Here is a 27,877-nt window from a genome sequence, read left to right as displayed (position 1 = left end):
ATGTATTTCCTTGGACTGTTGTCTTTGCTTGTTTTGCAAAGCAAAGCCTTCAAGACAAATTTTCCTGATGAAACCATTGCTGAGCTTTCTGTGAATGTTTACAATCAGCTGCGAGCTGCAAGAGAAGATGAGAATATTCTTTTCTCTCCTCTGAGCATCGCAATATCCATGGGAATGGTAGAGCTTGGAGCCCATGGAACCACTTTGAAAGAAATTCGACATGCCTTGGGTTTTGACAGCTTAAAAAATGGTAAGGCCTTTTAATCATGTTTTACTGTGGGGCTTTTTGTCGTAAAGAAACAGATGGCAATGCCTGAACAGTGATGGTTGTGCTCGGTCATGTCCATGGGTTATTAATCAGGAGGCTTCTTGGCATCCTGTTTGATGGCCTGAGCGTGCTGAGGCATGTGTCAGTGGATTCTGCATAAGCTGAGGGATGCTAACATACACCCTGGCCCTGGGCACCTGAATCTCAAGCAATTACAGCTAACTGTTGATTTTGGTTTCCATCTGCAAAACAAGCTTGCCTTGGCCTCCAGAGTCATAAGAAGATTTCTAGGAATACAATTTGTAGGGATTACAATGAAACCTGGGAAGGAAAGAGGTAGTTTTACCAACATTGCTTCTACAAGAAGTGTGAAAATCATAGTAATTTAACTGGAAATGTCTCTGACACAACTTCCTTGGTTCTTTATCCTAGCTCTGTCATTAATGTTCTGTCTGCATTGCATGATGTTGCATACAGATACCCAGGCTAATTAAGGATTGTTATAGTGATGCTAATTATAAGCATCTCAGCTGTTTCAGCATGATACACTCCCATCAGCCTTTCAGAGAAACAGGATCCATTTCTTTAGCAGAGAGCAGCAGCACCACCACACTGTCCCATTTGTAGTGTGGGATGAGCTAAGTCACACGTCTGGGTGTAGTGCTGTGCTGTGGAGTGCCAGCACACCAGGAGTGCAAGCAGCTGGAAGGAGTGCAAATGGAGGGATGAGTCAGTGGCAAAAAAAGACCTTAAGGAGGCAATTTCTATGAATTTTTAATATCTAAGTATTTGGTTTGAAACCTGAATGCAGTTTTATACTCATACAGTGTATTGGACTTTTCAGTCTTTGGTGAAAGGATCTTGGGGGGGAATTTCTGAATATAGTCTTCAACATGTGTTCACCTGTACTCCTGCAGTGATGGTGGCTCTCTGTGTAGACCACAGCACATACTGAGTTATATAGTTTCTCTCTAAAACGTTGATAAATTATTTCTTACCTATAACTGAAGAACTTAGGTAGTTGATTTGAACTGGGCCAGTCACTGGTCTTATGTGTATGAGTGGTATTAAGGAAAGTACTTGTGGCTGGAAGGCTACTCAGCAGTGAAAGACCTGGTGGTGCTGATTGACAGCTGGCTGAATATGGGCCAGCAGTGGCCAAAAAGACCAATGGCATCCTGGCTTGTATCAGGATTAATGTGACCAGCAGGACCAGGAAAGTGGTTGTATCCCTGTACTCAACACTTGGTGAGACCACACTCCTTGAGTATCGAGTTCAGTTTTGGGCCCTTCACTAGAAGGAGGACAATGAGGTGCTGGAGTGTCTTCAGAGAAGGACACAAAGCTGGTGAAGGGTCTGTAGAACAGGTCTAGTGAGCAGCAGCTGAGAGAACTGGGGTTGATTAGCTGGGAGAAAAGGAGCCTGAGGGGAAGCCTTCTCTACAACTCCCTGAAAGGATGTTGCAGGCAGGTGGGGATTGGTCTCTTCTCCCAACTAACAGGGTATAGGACAAGAGGAAATGGCCTCAAGTTGCACCAGGGTAGGTTTAGACTGGGTATTAGAAGAATCTTCTTCACTGAAAGGGTTCTCAAACACTGAAACAGACTCCCAAGGAAAGTGGTTGGATCCCTGTCCCTGGAGGTGTTTAAAAGATATGCAGAGCTGTGGTGCTGAGGGATGTGGTTTAGCCTCAGACTTGGTAGAGTTAAATAGTGGTTGGCCTTGATGATCTTAAAGGTCTTTTCCAGCCTAAATGATTCAGTGATTCCATGATTTCTGCTTGGAAGGCATCATTGCATTCAATTTTTAAATTTTATGGTTTGTTGGTTGGTTGTTTAGAAATATCAGCCTCATTTAGACAATACAACAGCACATGCTTCCTTAAAACAGACTGCTCTAGTCCTACTCAGGATTCTTCATTTCTCACACAGATTATTCTGTACTACCCCTTGCAGGATCCTCAGAGATTCTAGACTTTTTTTTTTCTTTTTTAAATTTTTTTTTTCCCCCTGTGGGGAAGTGCTTAGATTCAAAATTTCAAGTTATTTTTTTCCTTAAACAAGTGGCTTTTAGGACTGAGAGAATTGGCAGGCTGAGAGAGTTGGGGTGGTTCAGTCTGGAGAAGAGAAGGCTCCGAGGGGACCTTCTTGTGGCCTTCCAGTATCTGAAGGGGGCTACAAGAACGATGGGGAGGGACTTTTTAGGATGTCAGGTAGTGATAGGACTGGGGGGAATGGAAGTAGAGGAGGGGAGATTTAGATAGATGTTAGAAAGAAGTTCTTCACCATCAGGGTGGTGAGACAGTTGAACAGGTTGCCCAGGGAGGTGGTGGAAGCCCCATCCGTGGGTGTTTTTAAGGTCAGGCTGGGCATGGTTCTGGGCAACCTGATCAAGCGTGAGGTATCCTTGCCCATGGCAGGGGGTTTGGAACTAGATGATCCTTGAGGTCCCTTCCATCCCTGATGATTCTGTGTGACATAACGAAAATTCTGTTGAGCATTTGTGGTGCCAAGACAAACAAGTGTGACTTATAAGAAAAATTCCTTTTATTTGCTCTTTTGGTGTTGAAATCTGTGAGGGGATCCAAACTTCTTGTTAATTATGCTAATTATAAGTAGTTCAGCCTTGTACATTGTTCTCTCAGTTCTGAAGGTGTGTGTGGGTTTAGAAATAAGTTTATTTTTAAGGAAAGGACTTTTTTGGGGGGCTTGGGAGGAATATAAAATACCTGTGAATTTCCAGCAGGAAAAACATTGAATAATTTTCCTTCTGAAACACTGAGGCTGTTTTTTTCCTTTCCTCAGGTGAAGAGTTTACCTTCTTGAAGGACCTTTCTGACATGGCAGCTAATGAAGAAAGTCATTATGTTCTGAATATTGCTAACTCTCTCTATGTGCAGAATGGCTTTCACATCAGTGACAAATTCCTGCAGTTGGTGAAAAAATACTTCAAAGCTGAAGTAGAGAATATAGATTTCAGCCAAAGTGCAGCTGTAGCTACCCACATCAATAAGTGGGTGGAGAATCACACAAATAGTAAGTCCACATGGTTCTTCTATGCTTCCTGCAGTAAGTGTTTGTGTTTCCAAAGTTATACAGAGTTGTTGAATTGTTGCCTTGGCTTTTATCTGTTCTATCAGAGACTGAAGTGTCTCCTCCCATAAAAAGAATTCTAGTAGCAGCTCTTCATGAAACTATAGTGGCTTTACTGTTCAGGAATCATCTGGCTTTAATATTTTCCATTGCTAATTGTATAGTAATACTGCCCGAATATTTAATTCCTCCTGTCTTAGTATCTGCAAGTTTCTGTAACTTTGTCTCAGGAGATCCTTTCAGGGAAGGGATACAGGGCAAGAAATTGCTTCAAGGGTTTAGGAAATGTGAGGGAAATACCATTATATGTTAACTGAAGGACAATATTTTAAAGATAGGAATTTTAATAGTGTTTTAATACTGATTTTTGGTATTAAATCAGCAGACTAAATAGCTACGTTACTTGAAAGTGCTCTTCTGCTAACTGCAGAATTGTCTGTGAATGAGTTAGTGGCTTTTGGATGTGTGGAGTATCACCAGTCCTCTGAGGAGCTCATAATTACAAGGTACTGGGAAATAGAATGCAAAGGAAGACAAAAGATCATTTTAAACCACAAAATCAGACCTTGTAATGTAATCTTTTCTAACATGAGGAAGCTAGATAGCCTGTTGAAAGAGTAGTTGATTTTAGGAAGACTGTCAACAGAATTTCACAACAAAAGTTTGCAGCAGGGGAGTGAGCACAAAATTACCATTGTAAATATGCATGTTCAGAGCTTCTTGATGTAGTGCTTGCTATGCTTGTGGAGTCCCAAAGATGTGACATTTTATTTTCTGACTACATGCAGAGTCTCAAGGTATGGGAGTGAAATTAGTCCCCTGTTGCAGGGATCAGAGCATAATCTCATTCTAGTTCATCTGGCACACTCTAGAGATTGATGTTTTAAGAGTAATTCAGCAGGGTTCTGGCTCTAGCATCAGTTGTGCAATTGTAAATACGAAGGTACTGGAATCCCCTGTAAGGAATGAACACATCACCATGTAGTCTGAGCATTTAAGAATCTGTGATAGGATGAGAAATGGCCTCAAGTTGCACCAGGGGAGACTTAAGTTGGATATTAGAAGAAGTTTCTTCACTGAAAGGGTTCTCAAACACTGGATCAGGCTCCCCATGGTGGTGACTGAATACCACCCCTGGAGGTGTTTAAAAGATGCAGAGATGTGGTGCTGAAGGAGATGGTTTAGCACCAGCCTTGGTAGAGTTAGATAATGGTTGGATTCAGTGTTCTTGAAGGCCTTTTCCAACCAAAATGATTTTGTGATTCAATGCTTTATGGAAACATATGGCACCAAAGTAGAAAAACATATAATAATGCTTTTATTCCATCTTGGAAATTACCTATTTTGTTCCAAAATGGCAGCTATTATATTCAGAATAAATTCTGCCCTTTATCTCCAACTACAGAAATAGAGGAGCTGTAAGTGGTGCAGCAGATTGCAGTGTTTTCAGAGCAGCATAGTGTCTGTCTGAAGGAAGGGTAACATTCTGTCAGAAAGAAGAGCAAAGTTCTCCTGCTTAACCTGCCACATGTGCTGACTGAGCTCCTAAACACTGCCCTGGAAGAAGCTGTGCAGAACTAACAAAGCAGCTGTGGGTCTCGTAGCATTAGGTTGCGATAGTAACAGTCCCTCAGCCTAGTCTCTGACCACTAAATCTCATTCTCTCCTACCTGCCAGCTCTGCCAGAAGAGGCTCGTTTTCTCATTAGGAACAGGGGTACACAACAGGCAGCTTTCCAATCCCAGCATGTTAAGTATGATGAGGGGATTAGAACAGCAAACCTAACTGTCAAAAGTTTCCCTGGCCAAAAAAAAATCCTAATGCTGCATTAGTGCCTTAACAAGATATGGCTGAAAAATTCAGGGGAATATGATGTACCAAATAGAAACAGAAAGACTGGAAGTGCATTTCTCCCTAATTTTCTCCTTTCTGGCAGTATTGATCACATCTCATTTCTAAGAGTGTTCTAGATATGATGAAGTACAAAGAGCAACCCAGAGGAAGTACTACCTCGTGCTACACAAATTTCACACCAGTTAGTCAGTGTCATATGCTCCAGAAAGCATAATTATTTTCTATGTGAAACCATGGATTAAGAGGTAATAATCAGACTGAGGAATGTGTTTGTTTAACATCTTGCATTGCCATGTCAGTTAAAAATAGAAGCGAGCAAGAAAGCTGTCTGTGAAGTAGGCTGCAATTCTTCAAGAATAGTGACAAATCTGGTCAGTGCACCAAATTTAACAAACTCAAGATGATTTTGCTGAAAAGCAAGCCATTTAAGATGAGCTAAAGCAGGTAACAGACTGGATTCTAATGTAAATGACTTATTTAGGAGTGGGAGCAAAGCAGCTGCCATGCTCAGCTGACATACCTCCCATGAACAGAGCAGATGCTAGATAGTTTTTTTTCCTCTCAAGAGCAAATGCTGTGAATTTATGTGGAGTTTTTATGATTAGTCCTTACTTTCAGTAATGTCCTCCTGACTTCACACTGAAGCTGCCTTCAAATCTGGGCAGGGTGAAGATCCAATGGACGCATTTGTATGCTTATATTAAGCACCCATTGAAGAGTGTCTTTGGAACGGAGCCAGACTTTGTAGAAGTTCTGATTATAGTGCTGAACTGTGTTGTAGCATGAGTGTAAACATAGCTTCCATGATTCCTTTTCCACTTGGTTTCACTGAGGGTTATTTTGTGATCCAGAAACAGTTGACTTAACAAGCACTTGACGGAAGGGTTTCCGCGCCTCCGGTGTGATTTAGGTTTACAAAACACTGGCAGTTTAATTTGTGAGTTAATGAAACATCTGAATTGGAAATTACATGTTAGCACAGCTTTTTATTTTCTTGCATTTTTCAGGCTGTCTTAAGTTTTGATTTAATGCTCAATTTGACATGCAGACTGACAGTTGCTTTTCTTCTTAGATATGATCAAAGATTTTGTGTCTTCGAGAGATTTTGGTGCTCTAACTCATTTGGCTCTCATCAACGCAATCTACTTTAAAGGCAATTGGAAATCACAGTTTAGACCTGAAAACACAAGAACTTTTTCATTCACTAAAGATGATGAAAGTGAAGTGCAAATCCCAATGATGTACCAGCAGGGAGAGTTTTATTATGGTGAGTTGGACCTGTAGCAATTTAGAGCTTGTAAGTCTTCCCTGAACAGGTGTGTTCTTCTCATAGGCTGCGTGGTACGGTGTTTCCAGGTGACACCAAGATGAGAAGACTCTTATTGTGAAAGGCAAAAGCATTTATTGCCTGTGTAACTAAGCCAAGCACTAAGCACAAGCAAAAGCATAAGCAAAGCAAGAGCTCAAGCATAAGCCAAAGCCAAAAGCCTACTACTCTGTTACATAGTCAGCTTACATACTTTTCTAATACAGAGCTGTCGTGTCCCAATTGGCTATCCTTTCACTGACATGGGTCCAAGCAAAGCATACAATAGGTTAATACTGACAAACAAGTTTCTCAACCTAGCCAGTCAGCTTCTGCCTGGTCTTTCTCTTCAGTTACAAGGTGTTTACATTCTTTCCAACTCAAAGACAAAACATAGCCTTCTCAAAAGTTGTTCAAAGGTTTGCTATCTTCCTAGAGCCTGATGAAGGGACTCCTGCTTTTAATGTCTTTTTGTGACTTTTGTGTTTGTGTGTTATAACTAAACAGCAACATTGAAGATAACCTCTTTCCTGGTTGCCTTTTTAGGTCCAATTTTGGGGCCACATGATGGATTTCAGAATGTTCATCCATTATATCCAACCTCTTTACAATTCTTGAGCCAGTCCTGCTTCTCACTGAAATATTTTTCATATGTTGAACATCAATATTGTAAACAATGTTTGCTAATTACTGTTGTAATATCCTTAGAAAGGTAAAATAGGGGTTCTTTGAACAGCATAACTAATGATGGTTTTTTAGCTTGAGCTTGAGCTCCCAAGTGGCTTCTCCAGTGTCTAGCATTAGCAGTGTTTTTATTCAGTCTCATCACTGAAAAACTACCTCTCCTGAATGAAAAAAAAAACATCTCTGCCCGTTTCCATGAAAAGACTTGACAGCTTTTAACAGCTTTTAGACTTCTCTCAGTCTAACCAGTGGAAGTTAGGTGGTAGGTTCAAAAGTGTGATTATCTACAAACTCTGATTGCATAGGCTTGGATTCTTCAAGAAAGTGGATCTAAGCCTCAAATCCTATGATGAAGAAACCAGAATAAATTGTATACAGCATACCATAAAACTTAATTTTTGGTTCCACTCTCTAATAAACACTCCCAATATTTGCTTTCTCTTTTCTCCCCCTACCTTCTGTGAAAACAAAGGAAAATGCTTCTAATAGCTTTTTTTATTGTGTTTTTTTGTTTTGTAGGAGAGTTCAGTGATGGCTCCAATGAAGCAGGTGGCATCTATCAAGTTCTGGAAATACCATATGAGGGAGATGAGCTTAGTATGATGATTGTACTTTCCAGACAGGAAGTTCCACTGGCCACATTGGAACCACTGGTCAAAGCCTCATTAATTAATGAATGGGCTAATTCTGTAAAGAAGCAAAAAGTGGAAGTGTATTTACCAAGGTAAGAACAAGCTCCTGTATCAGTAGAAGGGGAAAGACTGCATTCAGCCCATCCAAGTAGCAGAGCAGGTGAAACTGGAACATCTTGATCAATTCTGCAGTTATGTAGCACCCACGGGAAGGTTGCTTTGACAAGAAAGCCCAGAGGGTGGGTGCAGTGCAGAATGACGGCTGCTGGAGGAGCAACAGATGAGCATTGCATTTGCATCCTTTTCATATGTAAGCTTCAGAAAGGAGAATTTAATCATCAGGGATATATTCACTCTAAATGATGTTCAGGTTATTGCAGAACTCATTATGGACAAGTTCCATTTAGATAGGAGACACAGAAATATTTCAAGGCTGAATTACAAAAGGTAAAGTGTTTCATTTAGGTCCTAGTTAGATTTCTGTGTGCTGCTAATTTAAAAAGTTCTAATGGTGTGTGCCTGTGTAGATACAAATGGTTCGAGTGTGGAGAGGTAATTCTAGTCAATTTATGCCTTTTGTCTTTTTTTTTCTTGGCTGTAATAAATGCTGGTTTCTCTTTCCTTAGGGGAGCAATAGAATAACAGGATGTTACTACCAGAGGGGATGAAACTTCAGTCAGTTCATGTAGACATAAGTTGTGTGTGCTCAGTGGCATATTTGCTCACATACACAACTTAGTTATCTCTGTTGGAATTCTGTTTCATCTACCATCAAATATTTCTTTTGCTTGCCCTGCACTCGACTTAGTAACAGAGCTGTTCACTGCTAAATGTCACTAATAATGTAGAGTTGGATCATGACATCCTCCAAGTGATCCATAATGGTTTCACTGAAGTGTTTATGTAACAATATGGCACAAGTTTGATGTGAATTGCTTCTGCTGCACTTTTGTGCCATTGTGGAGTGGCTACATGGCAACAGGAGAAACAAACTAAAGGGAATCCTTTTAATCATTAAAATAATTCTTTGTTCTCAGGTGACTTGGAGATTTGAGGTTGTTATATTTCACATGTAATGAGATAGACCCCAGGGATTCTTGCCTATCAGCCTCCTTGCCAAAGCAAAATTCACTTCCAAGAAGCTAACTGCAGCTGAGCACCATAAAACAAGGCTAGGCAGGAGAAACTAGGTTGAGATGGACTGGTGCTGTCAGCATGCCCTGGTTCCACCTCGAGATGGAATTCCACTTCGCTTTAAAGCTGTTACACTTGGAGTCAGAGCAGTGAGGAAACAGCAGCGTATTGGAGTTACTTCGTAAGAGTTCTTTTCTAAGTAGCATTTCCTTTGAAGAAGCAAGGAGAGCAGCAAAGAGCTGCATTGCAGGTTTTACACAAACTGAGCCTTCTGTACACTATTCCTGTGATATTTTGTTTGTTTGGTTGGGTTTTGATCTTGGAGCTTCAAGTCCCAGGAGCTTTAGTGTTAACAGTCCACTCAGACAGAGGGGAGGGGCATTTCTCCTAGGCTGTTTTTCCTGCAAGCTTGGCCAGACCTTACCTAGGTGTTGATGAGAAGTAAAATATGAGTCTTCTTCCATCCCTTGAGCTTACCTTTTATAACTGGAGTGTTTCACAGCCTGTGCATCAGATACTGAGTTGGGCATCTTCTCTCAAGTAATTTCTGCATTGGGAGACCCACAACAGAAGTGTTTCGCTGTTGATTGTGTAAGGAATCTGTGAAAACTAGCTTCCAGATTTTAAGAAGATTTAATATCTAAAGTTAAATATGGGGAAATTCTTGAAACCATTAATTACGTGCATGAGCTGAGTAAAATTTATAATGATTTGGGATTTTGGCCTTGGTTTTCTCTTAACCCAAAGCAGAGACTGCAGCATTCTCTGTAGCCATGCTCTTGGACATGAGTTTGAGACTTGTTTTTTGTGTGGTCATAAAATGTCCTCATTAATTCCATCCTCAGGCTAGTTGTCATGCCTGTTGCTCTTATCCAGGAACCTCAAAACCACTTGTGAATTAAAGCTATACAAAGGCAAACCAGGTACAACCAGGTGCTGAGTACCTTCAGTATTTTTCGATTACAAAAGGTAACTATCCTGAGCTTGCAATTCCATATGGTAATACTGCAGTTGCCTTACAAAAAATTCCAAAGATTAATTGCCTGCTCTCAAGGTGTTGGATTTTCATTAGGGATTCAGAGGTGATCTACAGGATTTTATCAATGGTCTAAATAAACACTTCATAAATATTTTATGCTCTGACTCAGAAAGACATGTTATGAAATGTGGTCTATGGGCTCTGTCCTCTGAGAAATTGAAAGCAGCAGTGGAATAAAATTAAATTTTTATATCTTGAAAGATGCTATCCAATTATAAAGTGAACATTTTTTAAACTTATACATTTGTAATAGGACCTGAATGAGTAGCCAAAGCAGAGTTAATCACAACTTTCCAATTTCTGTTGGCATTATCTGTGTGCAAATGAAATTGTGTATTATTCCTCTTAATAGCAAAGGGGAGATTTGTACAGAATTGTTAAATTATACTTTCTCATTTTCATCCTCAAATCATTGTTTCCAGCTTAACCCAGACTAAAGTGATCAACATTTTAATCCACTTTTTGCATAGATGTGAAACAGACCATGAATCTAATTTACAATGCTCTCTCTCTAACATAAGTTATTGGAAGAGCACAAGAGGAGCTAGTGTTTAGTAACAGTGCTGTGGTCTGCAGATCTTCTCTTAAGGATTGTTCCAGTATACTTGGCTCTCTGTCATGATCTTTTTGCTTTTTTTTTATTCATTTAAAATATCTTCACAATGCCTTAGATGATTTTGAAATGCTGCTTTTTAAAAGCAAGGTTGTTTTCTTTCAGAAAAACAAAACCAAACCCCAACACACCAAAAAGACCAAACAAAATCCCACCAAAACAACAACCCCAAACCACAAAACCCCCATTTATTTACTTATTTATTGTTTTTAAACATGCTTTCTTGAGTTCCTTTTTCATGAGGAACAGACCAGTGCTGGTTGTTCTTGAGATAGTCACAGAAGAGGCATAAAACCATCCCACTGAGATATGTACTTAGCCAACTTCTGCAGCCTTGCTTCATGTGTTCAGAGCAGTTGCATGGAGGTTTTGTTTTGTTGTTTGTTTGGGGGTGGGGGTGGGGGTGTGTGATGTTTGTTTGTTTGTGGGTTTTCTTGCTATTACTGAGGAGTTTATTGCTAGTTTGTTTGGGTTTGGGCTATTAAATTGCTCGGCTTAGTTCTAGCACCTCAGGACAAGCAAGGTGAAATTCAACTGAAATGTTGGAATTGATGTCAGCTAGCAGCTTGGTATTGTAGGCTGCTTGCTAGGTTAAAACAGATATTCAGATCCTGAGGGCCTGTCCTCCAGGCAAGAATATTGTTGATTTCAAGACATTCCTTTGTTTGCTTTTTGTCCTGCGGAGTTTAATGTGTTAGAACCAAGCTGAAAACCTGCAATTCCTTGCTTTTTCTTGCTCAGCACTGACACTATAGGCTTTGGCTAGGCTGGAGTGCACTTCTGTTGTATATCTAGGAAGTGCACCCTAATCCTCCTTGATCCTGTGGACCCTGAGCATCTAAGGACTTCCTAGAAAATGTAGCATTTCAGAAGGGTTGCACAGCATTGTAAAAAGATGAAGCCATCTTTTTTTTCCTGTCTTGAATGTCTGTAAACCAGAAGAAAGGTGGTCTGATGTGCTCTGTTAATGCTCTGTGCAAACCCTAAAGGTTCAGATACATAACTAAGGAGACTGTCAATGGCATAAATGCATCATTTTAATCTCATGCCTGTGTAAGTTTTAAATTTCATTAAAATATCATCATCCTCTGCTGAACCCTCCAGAGAACTGTTTGTTAGCATCTCAATCTAATTCTACTTCCTAAGCATCTCATTCTGTTCTTCATTTTGTGTGGGAGAGATCCAAAGACAGTGGAAATTAAGAGAAGTATTTTTGTTCAGCTATTTGGACTGCACTTTACATGTAGGAAGTGGGGAGATTGCGTTGTAAGAATAAATACAGAGCTAACTCACATCTTCATTCTTCTTGATAGGGAGAATCACTCTTCCTTAAAAGCTTTCTACTCAGTGGTTTTTAAGGTGGTCTGTAGAAGCATACATCCTTGAACATATATGGTGGTGAACCTTCTAGAAGGGCTTCAGCACAGAAGCTCTTCTCTTACCAGACCAGGTTGTCTGTTGTGGCCCTATGGTAAAAATACAAAACTTTTCTTTGGTGTTTCTTTCTCAGATTTCCCTTTGTGATTTTTAAGTTTTTGGGTTTTCTTTATGTGCTCCCAGTTGCAACTGTTCCATGACTTCTAATACTCAAGTGTTGAAACTGGGGGGGATGGGGGGGATGTTGTGTTTTGTTTTGTTTTATGATTTCTTTTAATAGTATTTTTAGTATCAGAAACACATAAAAGACTGGAGAAAAGCCCATCTGGTTCACTCTCTGTGACAAACCCTGCAAATAACCATGTGTCAGGTCTAGTACTGTGTAGCTCAACATTTCCACTATCTGGAGATACAGCAAGTGCCTGGCTTGGGAAGTGAGATTGATTGTCCCTTCTGTGTTCTAGGTTGTCAGCTTTGATTTTGAATATCTGCATCACTGTCTATAAGCAATGCTGAGAAATCCAGATATGGCTGGAGGATAAGTCCTACCAAATGTTTATGTCGCATCGCATAGCCCAAAAGTAAATTTCAAAGTGTAAAGGAACCCTGTTATTTTTTAAGAGGCTGGTTCTGATGTCAGCTAAAATATTTGAAATATCATTAATAGCTTATCTGTAACTCTCACTGACCTTCAGAGCATGTGGGAAAGGACAGGAGGTACTATTTTGAACAGTGCTTTAGAGCGGGGTTTTATCATGACAAAACTAAAAGGGGAGAAGGTAAGCAATTAGTTTTATTATCATAAAGGGCTAGTTTGGTATTTATACAGCTGATGTGATATTTTCAGTCTACTTTATTTGCCATAAAAAGCAGGAGCTCCCTTGTACAGATACTGCAGAGACCTTCACTCATCCATCTGTTCCCTGTTTGCCTTTCCAGAGGTTTCAGTCAAGGGGGTAGCTTCTATGCAGTGAGTAGCCTCTATCTATGACTGCTACAGCCAGCCCTGTAGGTATTCTTTAGCAGTATTAATCAATCAACTTGTTTGCATTTTCTTCTTTCAGATGCATATTCAGATGAGGCTTTATGGGCTTGGTTTGCTTTCTTCAAAAACATTTCCCAAACCTCTTCCTTGATTAGCATGCCAAAGCATCTTTTGTCATGCTTGCTTTCTGGGTCACAACTCATCACATAGCAGATAAATGTGTCTAGTGGTCCAGAGATTTAAACCCACCTGATTTCCATTTGTATCTTGTAGTGATCCTCTGCAGTTGGAAAAAAAATGTTATTTTTTTCCAGTTATTTTTCTTATTTGTGTCCTTACATTTTGCTTTTATTGCAGACTTTGTCTTGCTCCTGTCCTATCCTGCTAATCCTGACTAGTTTGACATTGCTGGTTAATAGCTAAATTGTCTTGAAAGTTTGATATAATTGATACTAACTGTGGTGAATTAAAATTTTAAAAAAAGGAAAAATATAGCACTCTGAGTATAAAATGCATTGTAACATTGATTTGCCTTTTCTGCATGTTTGTAAGGCAGGCACAGTTGGATGTGTTCTTCAAAATGCTATGATGTAGTTTTAATATAGAAAGAAATACTTCTGGATTAGTTCAGTCTGGATTTATTCCATGTGCACAGGCAGCACCTCTGCACTGTGTAACTGCAGTTAACTCTAGCATTAGGAGTCCAGTTTCACTTCATTTTTTAAGGGTTTTTACTGAACTCTCTACAGTAGATCTGGGCCTACTTTACAAGTGTATAAGTGAAAGTTAAACTGGTCTGGAGGTTTGGAGCCTGGGAGGCAGTGAAAATTAAACGACTGAGCAACATAAATCTTTGCTGGTCTCTTCTGACTCTTTTGAGAGCTGCCAGAACAAAATTCCCAAGAATTGGTTCCTGTGCTTTTATTTCAGGCATATCCTGGAATTCATCTGGACAGGCTACACGAACACCCACAATGCCACCAGTCATTTATCAGTCCTGAATTATCTCCAGATCTTTTTTTAACTTGCATAAAATTCTTCTCTGACTAATGCCTAATATCTCTTCCATCATAGATTTTTTTTTTTTTTTTAGCTTCTAATGGCATTTCTAAGTTCATTATGAATGTAGATTGTGTATTGGATTTTTCTTTCTGTGTAAATGTTGTAAGGGATGAAGATCCACTTGACTCAGATCCAGTAGTCTTGTGATGTCCAGAGAATTCTTTTTCAAGCTGCCAAGGCTTGTGTGTGCCAAGGTATCATACATCAGCTCTTCGTTAGCTGTTCTCTGCTCAGACTTGTGGGCTGTAGTTTGTCCTGAAAGGAACATGTTCTTCCCTGGACTTGAGGAAGTTTAATCCAGAAAAAAGGGAATTGCACTTATTTTCTTTTGGTTTTTGAACAGGTAAGGCCCAGCACTGAGGACTGCAGTGTAATTGCAGAGCTGTCTCTGAATGGTTTGCTGGAGAAGCTGCAACAATCCCTTGTGGACTGTATATTTTGTGTTACATAGCTCCAGCCACTCTCAGTCAGCATAATGCAAATCACTGATCATTTGTTTGGTCATTCTACAGAAACTCCATAACTCACCCACAGCAAACCATTAAAATTGGTCTCTTGTATATGTCTGGAGACTTATGGTATTTTCTGGTTGAGGCTGCCATTCTTATGATTGTTTTGACATCTTTTTGTTTCCCCAGCTGTGTCCAATCTGTTTCTGGCCATACATGAGGGATTTGAGTCTTTGTGTCTTACTGACACAAGGCTGCCTTTTTTTTTTTTTAATGTTTTAAAAGCAATTTTTATAAATAAAACAAGCTTTTGCCCAAAATCTTGCCCTCAGGATATGTCTCCATTTGTCATTCCAGCACAGTAAGATAGCCTAGAACGTGGCTTAGCCAGCTAGCCCTGAAATCCTGCCAGCTCACCTGTGCTTTTGTGCAAATAGCTTTGTTTCCCCTGTTCTTTGCTCACAATCAAAACCCAATTAAAATTTTGCCACTAGAGTAATTAGAAGCTGAGTCAGAAATGTTTTTTTTATTCCTGTTCATAACTGCAAGTCTTTGTTTATAGTGTCTAAATAAAAGTGGAGTACCCTCTACTCTGCCTTAGTGAGGCCACATCTGGAGTACTGTGTCTAGTTCTGGGCTCTTGGTTCAAAGAGGGAGAGTCCTGAAGAGGCCATCAAGATGCTGAGGGGGCTGGAGCATACCTCTGATGAGGAAAAGCTGAGAGTCCTGGGGCTATTCAGCCTGGAGAAGAGCAGACTGATAGGGGATCTGCTCAATGCTGATTAATAGCTAAAGGGTGGGTGGCAAGAATGGGTCCAGGCTCTTTTCAGTGGTGCCCAGTGACAGCTCAAGGGGCACAAACTGGAACCCAGGAGGTTCCATCCGAACAGGAGGAGAAACTTGTTTGCTGTGAGGGTGCTGGAGCCTGGAGCAGGCTGCCCAGAGAGGTTGTGGAGTTTTCTTCTCTAGAAAGATTCCAAGCCCACCTGGTCATTGTGATCCTGGCAAGCTGCTGTGGGTGCTCCTGCTTTAGCAGGGCAGTTGGACTGGATGTTCTCCAGAGGTCCTTTCCAACCCCCTCCAATCATTTTGTGATTCTTACTTTCCTATTCCTTTGCCTATGAAATTTGTGCTGTCCTTTGTCTTATTTGTTATTCTGCTCAGGTATGCATGCAATTAAATTCAGTTTTTAGAGTAAACCTTTTGTATAAAAAAATAAGCATTTACATTAGCTACTGCATAATTTTTGCACTGAGGTTTTATGTCAGGAACTGTACATACCATTAGCATATTTTTGATTGCTTTTGCATTAGGGGGAAAAAAAATCCAACTGTGAGAGTAAACTAATTTGCTTTTAAGCATTTTTGTAGAAGGTGTCACTATGCCATACAACCACTGCTGAATCTCCTACTTTATATAATTTACCTCTGTTTCAGTTGTCATTACTCAAAAATTTTAACCTTCTAATAGCAATAAGTATTGCTTACAGCTGGGCTTCTTGTAATTATCTGTTATGCTCTCCAGGTTCACAGTAGAACAGGAAATTGATATGAAAGATGTCTGGAGGGGTCTTGGAATTACAGAGCTGTTCAGCAGTAGTGCTGACCTCACTGGGATGTCTGGTAAGAGGTTCTTGTATTGTTTCTCAAGGCATATGAAGAAGTACTAAAATCCCTTAAAGATAACCAACAAGCTCTTCAAAGTTGTTTTATGGGGTAACAGTGGTTTTGATCCTTTTGTGGTCTTTTTTGCATACTGTAAAAGTGTGTGTAATGTCAAAGTGTGTTTGCTGTAGGAACAGCAGGATCAGTGGAGAAATCCATCGGGGTTTGTGGTTCTGGTGGGGGATTTTTGACCTGGGAAAGTTCACTTGAGTATTTTAGAACTAGAAATAGAGAGAAAGTGTAGTAGTATGCAAGAGACACATCCACATTAGCAATATATGGCTTCAGTGCCTTGATGGCAAATGGGGTTCACACAAGGGGGTTGTCATCCTTTATCTCCAGAGGCTATTTGTTCACAGCATTAAGAGCATTAAGCTGTTGTACAATTAGTCATCTCCCCAGATACCTGCTGTATAGAAGCAGCACAGGAAAGGAAGAGTTCTGAGAGTAAAGCAATCTAGCTACCTATGCTGCTTGCCTATTTCTATATGTTGTCAACACTTTGTTTTCAAAACTTGAAATATCCAACCCATTTAGAAATTCAGGTGGAAATGAGATATTTATGCTCTTAATGCCTCCTAAAAGGTGTTGAAGTGGTACAAAGGTAGATGAGTCATTTTTGCCTGAGAAGTTGTTTTATTCTTGCATAAGACACAAGCAGTGTATTTAATATGGTTTGTCTAGACCTGAGTTTTGGTAAAGCCAGTTCTTGATGAGGAAGCTCACCATGAGCCAGCAGTGTGCTCATGCAGCCCAGAAGGCAAATCAAGTCCTGGGCTGCATTGAGTGTGGCCCTAAGGCAAAAGAGGGAATTCTGCCCCTTTACTCTGCTCCAGTGAGACCCCACCTCAAATACTGCATCCAGTTCTGATGTCCCCATCATAAGAAGAACACAGAGCTGTTGGAGCAAGTCCAGAGGAGGGCCGCAAAGATGATCCAGGGGCTGGAGCACCTCTGCTATGAGGAGACATTGAGGGAGGTTGTTCACCCTGGAGAAGACTCTGGGGGAACCTTAGAATTGCCTTCTAATACCTGAAGGAAATCTGCAAGAAGGCTGAAAGGGACTTTTCATCAGGGTGTCTAGTGATTAGGCAAGGAGGAATGGTTTTAAGCTGAGGGAGAGTAGGTTTAGACTGGATCTTAGGAAGAAGCTCTTCAGTACAAGGGTGGTGAAACTCTGGAATAGGTTGCCCAGAGAGGTTGTGGATGCCTCCTCCCTGGGGCTGTTCAAGGCCAGGCTGGATGAGGCCTTGAGCAACCAAGTCTAGTTGAGAAGTGTCCCTGCCCATGATAGGGAATTTGGAGTAGTCCCTTCCAACCTAAGCCATTCAGTGATTCTGTGTCTAGAAACATGGTCAGTGTGAGACTGCTGAGATGGTCACTGCCTAATCAGCCAGATAGATCCTTGGCTGGTGGCAAATGCCTGTTTTTAATGGTCTGTCTCTGCAATCATACCCCTATGGCTTATTCAAAATAAGGAAAGTGAACCTTCCTTGAAAATTCACAGCAGAAATGTTTGTGATTTCCTTCTCCTTTTCACTTTTAAGTTTGAATTATTGTTTATAGTGTGTCATGGATCTGTTTATTGTCTGTCGTGGAGCTGTTTTGCCACTTTCACTTTTCCAGTGAAATTGTGGGGAAGAAACTAGTTAGCAAATGTAAAAAGAATTTGAATAAAGGAAAAAAATCCTTCTTTAAAGCAACAATGTTTCTCTGAAGAAAAACACCTTCAATTTCTCTGCCACCCCAAAGGAAGCTTTCCAATAAATTGTGGTCTATATATAGCAAAGTATTTGCTTGAGGAGAAGTACTAAGGAGAATGGAAAACACACAGAGGAAATGGAACCACAAAGGCAGTGTTAGGCTTTTATCTAATTTCATGTAAAATTCACTTATATATCGGGGACTAACTCTGTAGTCAGGAGGTTAGCAGACAGATTGGAACGTGCTCCTGTTACAAAGCATGTGACTAATGGGTTGTTTAAAGTTTTCTCTTTTTGACAGTTGTACTGAACAAAATCAAAATACCTTGTTTTGCATGACTGAAGGAACTCCTCTGCGCTTTTGAGAGTAACTTGCTTATTAAGTGAAGTAGAGCAGCGTGTAGAGAGAATTCAGGAGTTTTACTGTGACATTCTTGCTTTTGACTTAAAAGAAGGGGGTGCCACCAGGTGATGAGGAAGTCTTTCACAAATGGTGAATGAAGAAATAATTGGAAAGTGATGTCTTTAATGAACTCTCCACTGTTGATCTGTTGATGCTATGGAGATGAAGTTTTGAGTAATTAAAATGCAGAATCTGACCTCATTAATGTTTGTAAAGATGTGAAGGGTGAGCGTCAGGAGGACAGGGCCAGGTTCTTCCCAGTGATGTCCAGTGATAGGACAAGGGGCACTGGGTGCAAGCTGGAGCAGAGGAGGTTCCATGTAAACATCTCCCTCTGGAGATATTCCAAACCCACCTGGATGTGTTCCTGTGTGATCTGTTCTAGGTGCTCCTGCTCTGGCAGGGGGATTGGACTGGATGAGCTTTTGAGGTCCCTTCCAGCCCCTAACATTCTGTGATAAGGATAAACTTTTTCACTGTGTGGGTGGCAGAACACTGGAACAGGGTGCCCAGTGAGGTTGTGAAGTCTCTTCTGGAGACATTCAAAACCCATCTGGTTGTGTTCCTCTGTGACTCTCTGTTGGTGATCCTGCTCCGGCAGTGGGGTTGGATTGGATGATCTTTTTGAGGTGCCTCCCAACCCCTAATGTTCTGTGATTCTATTTCTGACTTTCCCAATATAAAATGAGGGGGAGGAGGAAGTTAAAAACAAATGATGTGGAAAAAAGTTGAGAGCTTGCTTTTAAAAATACCTGAATACTGCATCCAGTAACAGAGAACTTGAAGCCAGAATTTTGCCTGCATGTCAGTGTAAACCTTCTAGGAAATCTTGTCTTTTCATGAAACTTTAAATCCTGATATTTGAACAAAAAATTTGTCTGGACACTTTTAACACAGTCAGTACATATCATAAAAGCAATTTAAGGAGATTTTTGAGAAATTCTCTTGCACTTAAAAATGCTCTTCTCCCCCTTTTCCCTTGCTTTTGGGTTCTTGTCAAGGAAAACCTTCTGTGATTTCAACAATGGCTCTAATCCTGTAATCAGATCCAGGCACAGATTGTTGAGTTCAGTGAAATCATCCATGTGAGTTTAGTGCATATAAATCAAACTGCAGCATTACAGGCTTAGTCTTCAATATTTAGAATTTTTTTTTTTATACTAAATGTGAAAGATGGAAATAGAAGAGTCAGCTTTATCTTCCAGGTGTCTGATTGTGACAGCCAAAGAGAAAGTATTCATCCAGATGCACATCTTAAATGTTGCTCTTTTTGCAGAAATTAAGTTCTTTGTCAATTAACACAGGTGAGTAGGAGGATGTTCTTATTTGGCTGCCTAGTTGCATGACTCTTAGTTCCAGTGAAAGACTTTGGCAGGTTTTAATTGCATCTTTGATTCCATCAGGTGTTCAAACTAATCTTAAAACAGCTTCTGGTGTTTGTGATTTTACAATTTGCACAATGCACAAAACTTGGTGCTTGATTCTTTTAACACCACTTAGGACTTACCTTTGAACTATTTTCAATGCTAAATTTCTCCTTCTCTTCAAAGTGATTATAATATTTCTTTTAAATTGATTTATAATGTCTTAAGTGGCAAGTGATTTTAATCTCAAGGTGACCTGCATAGCAGGGATGTGATCTTAATTAATTACTTTCATTATATGTTCAACTCTGGAGCCCCCAACACAAGAAGGGCATGGAACTATTAGAGCAGGGGCAGAGGAGGCCTTGAAGATGATCTGAGGGCTGGAGCACCTCTCCTGTGAAGACAGGCTGAGAGAATTGGGCTTGTACAGCATGAAGAGAAAGCTGTGGAGAGAACTTATAGCAGCCTTCCAGTCTTTGAAGGGAGCTACAGGAGAGCTGGAGAGGGAGTTCTTACAAAGCCATGGAGTGACAGGACAAGGGGTGATTGCATGCAACTGAAAGAAGCTTAGTTTGATTAGATGTTAGGAAGAAATTCTTCCCCATGAGGGTGGCGAGACACCGGAACAGGTTGCCCAGAGAAATTGTGTAGTCTCCAACCCTGCAAGTCCTCAAAGTCAGGTTGGATGGAGCCTTGGGCACCCTGTTCTAGAAGGAGGTGTCCCTGCATGTGGCAGGGCAGTTGAAACTAGAGGATCTTTAAGGTCCATTCCAATCCAAACCATTCTATGATATAAAGTACTTAGAAGAGCATCACTCCAGCAAATAGTTCTTCAAAGTCTTGACTGAGGTAGATATAGTATTTCTGGGACAACCTAAGCTAGAAAAGCCAGTCAACTTGTGTGCTTTTAAAAACGAGATGTGCAGAGCAACCAGTTGGCAGCTCTGAGTAGGAGTCTGCAAGCATATGGAGTGTAATGACAAATGAAGTGTGATGCTAACAGAGTCATGAACATTAGGAGTCAGCATCAGATTACTCCCCCACACTAATGGATATCTAGGCTGGGGTCGTGCAGAAGGCTTAAGCTTTGCCATCAAAGCTCCATGGGACATTTCTGAGATGCTAACAATCAAATCATTTTGGTTCTTACAAAAATGCAGATTTAAAGAAGCGACTAGAGAAAAATGATATGATAGTAGATATGCAGGTAAGCCCCACCTAATCCACAGTGAAAGCCATAAAGGAAAGATGTCTAATAGTGACAAGACCTATGTGATATTGAAGCCTTGCAGTCAGTGATTTGACAGTCACAAAACAGGAGACAAAGAGAAGTCTGCCTGAATACTGAGTGGCAACATTACCCTTCCATATGAAAATAGATTTGCTCACTTCAGAGAGAGATGACTGAGAGGCATGTGATAGTGACAATAAAAAAGAGGAAAGTCTTGACAAAGTAAATTGGGATGTGGAAATTGCTCTTTTGACCATCCAAGGGCAAAGTTATCAGATGAAGTGAAAGGCAACAAATTGAAACCAAATAGAAAGCATTTCTCTTGTGAGAAGCTTAACCACAGAGATCTTCACTGGGTATTCCTTAAACTCATGAGATTAATAGGATTAAAAAAGTGCTAAATTGTTTCAGAGCAATCAAAACTATCAATGCTGCATAAAATAAAGGCATTCTGCAGATCCTCTGGGTTAGGAACTTGGTTTAGAGTATAAGCCACATGCTGGATGAGAGGATGTTTTTGGTTTGTAACTTGTAGTTTTCATGTGTAAGGCTTCTCGTGTCTTGTCCTGAAGCAAGAAGAACATTAGACTAATTGGCTGTACTGTTCTCATCTGCAGTGACACTTCTTCTGTTACTGACAACTTAACAGAATTTAGTTGGTTTTCTTTAATACTCAGATCCTGACTGTATTTATAAGTAGAGCTACTATTATACCTGGTGGTAAACCTGGAATACTGTGTCAAATTTTGGGCTCCCTGGTTCAAGAGAGACAGGGATCTGCTGGAGAGAGTCTAACGGAGTGCCACAAAGATAATTATGGGACTGGAGCATCTCCCCTATGAAGAGAGACTGAGAGCTCTGGGGCTGTTTAGTCTTGAGAAGACTGAAAGAGGATCTGATCAATGTCTGTAAACATCTGAGGGGTGGGTGTCAAGTGGATGGGGCCAATCTTTTTTTGGTGCTGTGCAGTAATAAGGCAAGGAACAACAGGTACAAGCTTGAACATAGAAGATTTCACCTCCACATGAAGAGAAACTTTTTACAGTGAGGGTGACAGAGCCCTGGAGCTGGCTGCCTGGGGAGGTTGTGGAGTCTCCTTCTCTGGAGACTTTAAAAACCCACCTGGATGCATTCCTGTGCAGACTACCCTAAGTGATCCTGCAGGGGGGTTGGACTTGGTGATTTCTGGAGGTCTCTTCCAACCTCGTAACGTTCTATGACTCTGGTCTTTGAATGGAGGTCTATAAGTCCTTCAGATGGAGACCAATCTTCTGAGGTGCTAAGTGGTCTGACCAGAAATACACCTTGAACTAAGCACATACATCACCAAACTGTGTAAAATGAAGTATTCAGGACGAAAATACAGATAATTGCTGTGAATATTGTGGGTCACAGGGGCAGGCTTAAGTGAAATAAATATAAAAATAAAATACCACCCTGTGACTGAAATAAGTGATTAGGCTCAGTGGGCATTTTGTTGTTATTAAGCATAAAAATTATTGTGGTTTAAGGTAAGGAACTCCAAACAGCATTTATCCATCGAGGGTGCAAAGCTGTTTTCTTCTAGTATGTGCTGTACAGGTCCAACTGCTCAACAGAGCTTTGAAATGGATTCAAGTGAGGATCACAAAGTCCAGCTCCCTGGAAGAGTGAATTTGTGGAACCAACCAATAAACTTACCAAGAATCCTGCTTAACTGCTGTGTTTACAAAGGCAGCACACACCTACCATGAGACATGCACAGAAGGAACTGCTGCTGTGCATGCATCTGTCACCCTTTGTGCCCTGGGTATCTATTCCTCATCCCCCATGTAAATATTCTTGCATATCCAGTGGTTGCTCCAAATCATTTTGTGAAAACTTGGGTCTTATTGTCTCCATAATGGAATGGAAGCTTTAGGGGATGGCTGCTTAACACTTCATGGTAGTATTTAGTTAGCTTGTGGTTTATTTTTTACAATTAATGCTTGGAATCCAACCACATTGTGGCCTTGATGTTAGCTGTTAGGGAGACATAAGATGTGAGAATTTGTGCTTAGTGTTGAAGATAAGAGAATGCTGCATGTCCCACCTTTCAAACTAGCAGATTGGACACTTTATCTTAGCTTTCAAGGTAGGGCTACTGGGGCTTGGAGATGTCCTAGAATTAGGACAGCATTTAGCAATCTAGTTTATGTTTTGCTGCACATAGTACCAAAGGGAAAGATTTTGGAGCTTTTGTTGGTGAGGTTCAAGTTAAGCAGTTGAAGTGAGGAGGTTTACTTCAGTTTGGAGTGTGGCAGTAATGAGATCTGCTGGGGAGAAACATTTTAAACTGCTGTCTCTTGTGGGTTTGGCTTGCATTAGTATTAGAGCCAGTGGCTATTGGTGTGAGAGCCAAGATAAATGGGTAACCATTAGATGAATAGTCCCAGGCTTTCCCTCCTTCATTAGCCTTCAGCTAGAGTTTTAGTGTTGAATGTTTTGTGAGAGATCAGAAATGCAGAATGGTACATCTGTCTCACTGGGGTGGTTAGATTAGTTTTTCATGCTCATGTATTTCCCTGTTGAGAAAGCTTTTATTCCTTTCTTAACTGCCAGTTGTGCTGTCATCACTGTGGGTTTTATGCAGGTGCAATAAATGTATATCTCGTCCTTGTTATGTCTTACTGATGAAACATAGTCAAATGGATTAAATGTTGTCACTTGTCTTGCTTCCTGCAAGGTCCTGAGTATTCCAGTGGCTCTGATCATTTAGCCACTGAAGAAGAGTAATGAGACATCCACTGACTTAAGCAGGAGTAGGCTTTGACTGATATTAAAATACTGACAAATAAGGATGGAAAGCAAACAAGACTGAAAGAAAACAGCTCCGTGGTGATATTTTCAATAAATATTTATCTTCAGCTTCTCTTAAGTGTAGTGACAAGAAGGAAAAAAAAAAAACACTTCATTTTCCTGGAGGAAGTCTATATTGCACCTAATGCAGAAAGAAAATTCTTTCTATATAAATATTTGCCATCTAATGTCATAGCCCTTTTTTCCCAATGGCTTCCACTCTTGTGTTCAAGGGCAGTCTTTTGGTTCTCTCTGGTGTACTGATACTCTAGGCAGTGCCAAGCTATTTTAATATCCGTATTGCAAGAGAGCACTACAAATTTAAGTGAGGTAAATAGTGCTATTAAAGGTATTGGCAGGAGGAATTTTAATGCAACTGCAATGTACAAAGCTCTTACCTTTCCCTACTTGATATAGAAGGTGGGTAATAGTGTGTGTGTGGGGGGGGGGGTTGGCAGTGTCTGGGGTTTGTTTTTTAAAATGCTTCAATCTTACTGTTGAGACACTTGAAATATATTTCCTTTTCCTCTCCAGATAACAAGGAACTTTACCTTGCAAAGGCATTTCACAAGGCGTTTCTAGAAGTTAATGAGGAAGGATCAGAAGCTGCTGCTGCCTCAGGTACCTGACTGAAAAGCAGAAGTAAATCAAATGTCTGGTTACTCTGTGTTAATTAATTTTTTAAAACTGACTTGCTGTGTAGCCAGGAAAGCTAAACAGCGAGTAGCATGGAGACCCAGAATAGCAAGGATTGTGCTTTTCAGAGGAGAGTTCTGGAAATGAAAAGTGTTTTCATTACAGGCATGCATGAGTCTTTGTTAACAGTGCAGGAAGATGTAAAAACAAATGAATCACTGGGAAGCAATACTAATGATCCAGAGAAATCCATTCATTTCCAAGTAAAAATAACAAAGAGCCCAATTCTGCCTGATTCCCAGTTAATTTTACTTTCAACCTCTGCATTATTTAAAGACTCCAGCTAAAAGCTGCAAGATCAGCCCATTTAGTTGTTGCATATTCCATAGTTATTAAAGGTTACCTTTGACTACCAGCTTCATGCTTGGAGCTGTTTAAAACAGGTCAGCAGGGCTGTCTAATGTAATGCATTTTCTTCCTACAAGTGAGCAGGAGTCGTACCTCCTCTTGAGGTTCTGAATCTTAAAATGTATAAGCTGCTCCCTCAGCCTGAGACATTGTGCCACTCTCCATTGTTCCTCATTCTTAAAGCACAAACAGGCCTGCAATTATTCTGGAGGCCTCCTTTATGTTAGTTTTTTCCTGCTGTTTCTTGGCGACACTTAGTGCGGAGAGTGTGGGACTTCAGTGTCTGCTCATGAGCTTCACAAGAGTCTGTCATGAAGAGCAAGAGAATGTGCAGTGGTATTTAACAAGCTGCCTGTGTTCTCTTTCCTCCAGGAATGATTGCCATTAGCAGAATGGCAGTGCTGTATCCACAGGTTATAGTCGACCATCCCTTTTTCTTTTTGGTCAGGAACAGAAGAACAGGTGAGAATATTGCAGGTTCTACCAAGTTTTTCACAGTATATCAGCAAGTACACAAAAGAAAAATGCTTATTTTGACCAAGAAACTGGCCCTTGTATTGTGAATTTTTCTTTACCTGTTTTAAAATACCTAATATTGACTGACTCACCTTCCTATGTCCCCTTAAAACGTTTTTCCAAGTAAGACAGTAAAATATCTGACATAATCCTGAAAAAGATTCACAATTAAGTGATTAAAAACCCCAGGGAAGAAAAATTAATCATTTTTTTTTTTTCAGAGAACACAGTGTTACTGCCCTGAATACCCATAATCATTGAATTCTCTAAGAGCTTGGCTGAAGTGAGACCAGTGAGATATGTTCCTGGTACCAAATGATTTGCATAATGGGCAGATATTACAGCTATGAATAATTCTGTTGTGCTCTTGAAGTGTTCTGTGGCAGGCAAGGGATGGGAACAGCACTTACTAGCAAAATGGACAATGATTAACTAATTCCTTAGTTTCTTATTTGTAATTTAATGATGTGGATGTGACTGGGTGACAAAATGTTACTTTACAAAATGTACCCACAAACTGTCATATAGGCATGTGGTGTGGTATCTTACATGTTGTACAAGAAAACTCTGGTAGGTTCAGTTTGGTAGTTTGGGTTCTTTTTTATTTGAGAACCCTGTTGGTAGGTATCAATGTTTATTTAACCATTTAAATTGCAACAATACTTACAGTCTAGCTAGGGAGGGTCATTTGTGTGCAAGACATGATGCCCACTCTAAGGGAGTTTTTAACCAAAACTAAGTTGACTATTCTTGCTGTTGTAGAGGTATAGAATTACCAGGGTTGGAAGGGACATGAAGGATTATCTAGTTCCAACCCCCCTGCAATGGGCAGGGACATCTCACACTAGATCAGGTTGCTCAGAGCTCCATCCAGCCTGGCCTTAAAAACCTGAAGGGATAAATCTTCTACCACCTCTCTGGGCAACTAGTTCCAGTGTCTCACCACCCCTTATGGTGAAGAACTTTCTAACATCCAATCTGTATAGTTAGGCAAGAATGTATCTCGAGTAGGGTATCTGCCTTTTCCCCTACTCAACATACAAAAATCTCTCCCAAAAGAAGTTTAATCAGAACAGAGTAGAGCTTGGAAGCTTCAGGGCAGTTCTGAATGTTGCACTTAGAAAGGAATTGCCAACAACTATAGTTAAACCCTGAGAGCTCATTACTGATCTGGAAATCTAAGGGTGGGAAACTTGGGAAACAAAGCTGTGATGGTTACCCTTCTGCCCAAGAATACATGATTGATTACTGTGTTAATCAAGTTAGACAAATATGTATGAAGTGGGAAAGATGTAAATGGTGATTAAGTAGCATAGTGGAGCGGTGTTCCTACAGAGAATTCCTTATTGTGTGTTGTATGCCTTAACGTGGAGTAAATTTGTGAACTCAAAGTGTCTGTCTGTCAATAATTATTAATTCATTGGTGTGCAGCTTCTGGGGCTCACTTTTAATTAGGAGCAATGTCATCTAACAGCTGTGAGGCATGTGAGGGTCAGCAGTGACCATGACAGTTACTCTGATCAGCTGTTCGCACTTCAGTAAAGGTTAGCAGCCACCTTGGGAGCCCCCAGCCTAGAAACCAGTACTTTGTCATAGCCATTTGACATCAGTGGCAATACTTCATCAGTAGCAATACTTCAGCAGAAACACAGAAGTGAAAGGGAAGCTTCCTGTGATTTCTGGTTTTCAGTCAAGCCACTGGAATAAGCAGAGGAGCACCGAAACTGAGCGTTCCTGCCTGTACTATATCACTTCTGAATACAAAGAGATCCTCTTCTCTAGGGCTGCTGAGCATTGTTTTTCCTGGCTACGTTCTTTGAGACATGGGTCCCTATGGAAACTGTGCACCACACACTCTAGAACTTACTCAGTGTTCATTATCTTCTAGCTTCAAGTTCTTTGTTTCTGACATCTTTCTTTCCCATTCTCCCTTCCCACTTTCTCCACAGGTACTGTGTTATTCATGGGAAGGGTAATGCACCCTGAAGCAATGAATACAAGTGGCCATGACTTTGAAGAGCTTTAACTGCCACCAGCTACCAAAAAGAGGAGATAAGCACATAAAGTTTGAAGTTAATATATTTAAGGTTTGCTGTGTTTTTCCCCCAAGATACTGTTTAAAAGGCTTTCAGATCTAACTGTGTGCAAGTCAGTTTCCAGAGGAAAGCTTCCAGTATTAAAGTAATGGTTCTGTTTCTGTCATTGTGATTGCTGTGTCCTTAAAATAAATTTGTGTACATGTCAACAACTGTTCCTTGTTCCAGTGGATTGTAAAGCAAAAAAGCTGCAGATCCATTATTTGTAATTCTTTTTTACAGTCCAAAGACTGTCTTGATCAATGAGACAGGAGCAGAATGTGTGCAGCTCTGAATAATGCAAGCAGCAAACCTTGATGATAATTTATAGAGCTGAAGAGCTACATCTGGATAATGTGATCTCTTTCTGTTCCTGTAAAAATAGTAAACAGACTGCAATAAGCTGTCTCATCAAAGTTAATGGAACCAATTAAGCAGAGTGGATTTTATTCTATAACTGTGGTAGACTTTGTATGAACTCTCCCACCTATGATTCTAAAATGTTGCTTTTTCTGGATGCTCCTGCATGTGACTCTGCAATTCACCTTCCCTTACTGTTGA

The 27,877-nt window shown here is 40.4% G+C and overlaps 1 protein-coding gene across 1 annotated transcript; it reads left to right on the top strand.

Moving 5' to 3' along the window:
• Positions 1–27,267, top strand: SERPINI1 (serpin family I member 1). Its single transcript, XM_054386138.1, has 8 exons — positions 1–250; positions 3,074–3,304; positions 6,288–6,482; positions 7,725–7,929; positions 16,021–16,118; positions 24,216–24,302; positions 25,098–25,187; positions 27,191–27,267. The coding sequence occupies exons 1-8, from the start codon at positions 1–3 to the stop codon at positions 27,265–27,267; spliced, it is 1,233 nt and encodes a 410-aa protein (XP_054242113.1).
• Positions 27,268–27,877: the final 610 nt, after the last annotated feature.

The sequence above is a fragment of the Indicator indicator genome, chromosome 13 (assembly GCF_027791375.1).
Source record: "Indicator indicator isolate 239-I01 chromosome 13, UM_Iind_1.1, whole genome shotgun sequence".
In the NCBI taxonomy this organism is placed as follows: domain Eukaryota; kingdom Metazoa; phylum Chordata; class Aves; order Piciformes; family Indicatoridae; genus Indicator; species Indicator indicator.
The sequence above is the reverse complement of the archived record's forward strand: the minus strand, read 5'-3'. Positions and strand labels throughout refer to the sequence as shown.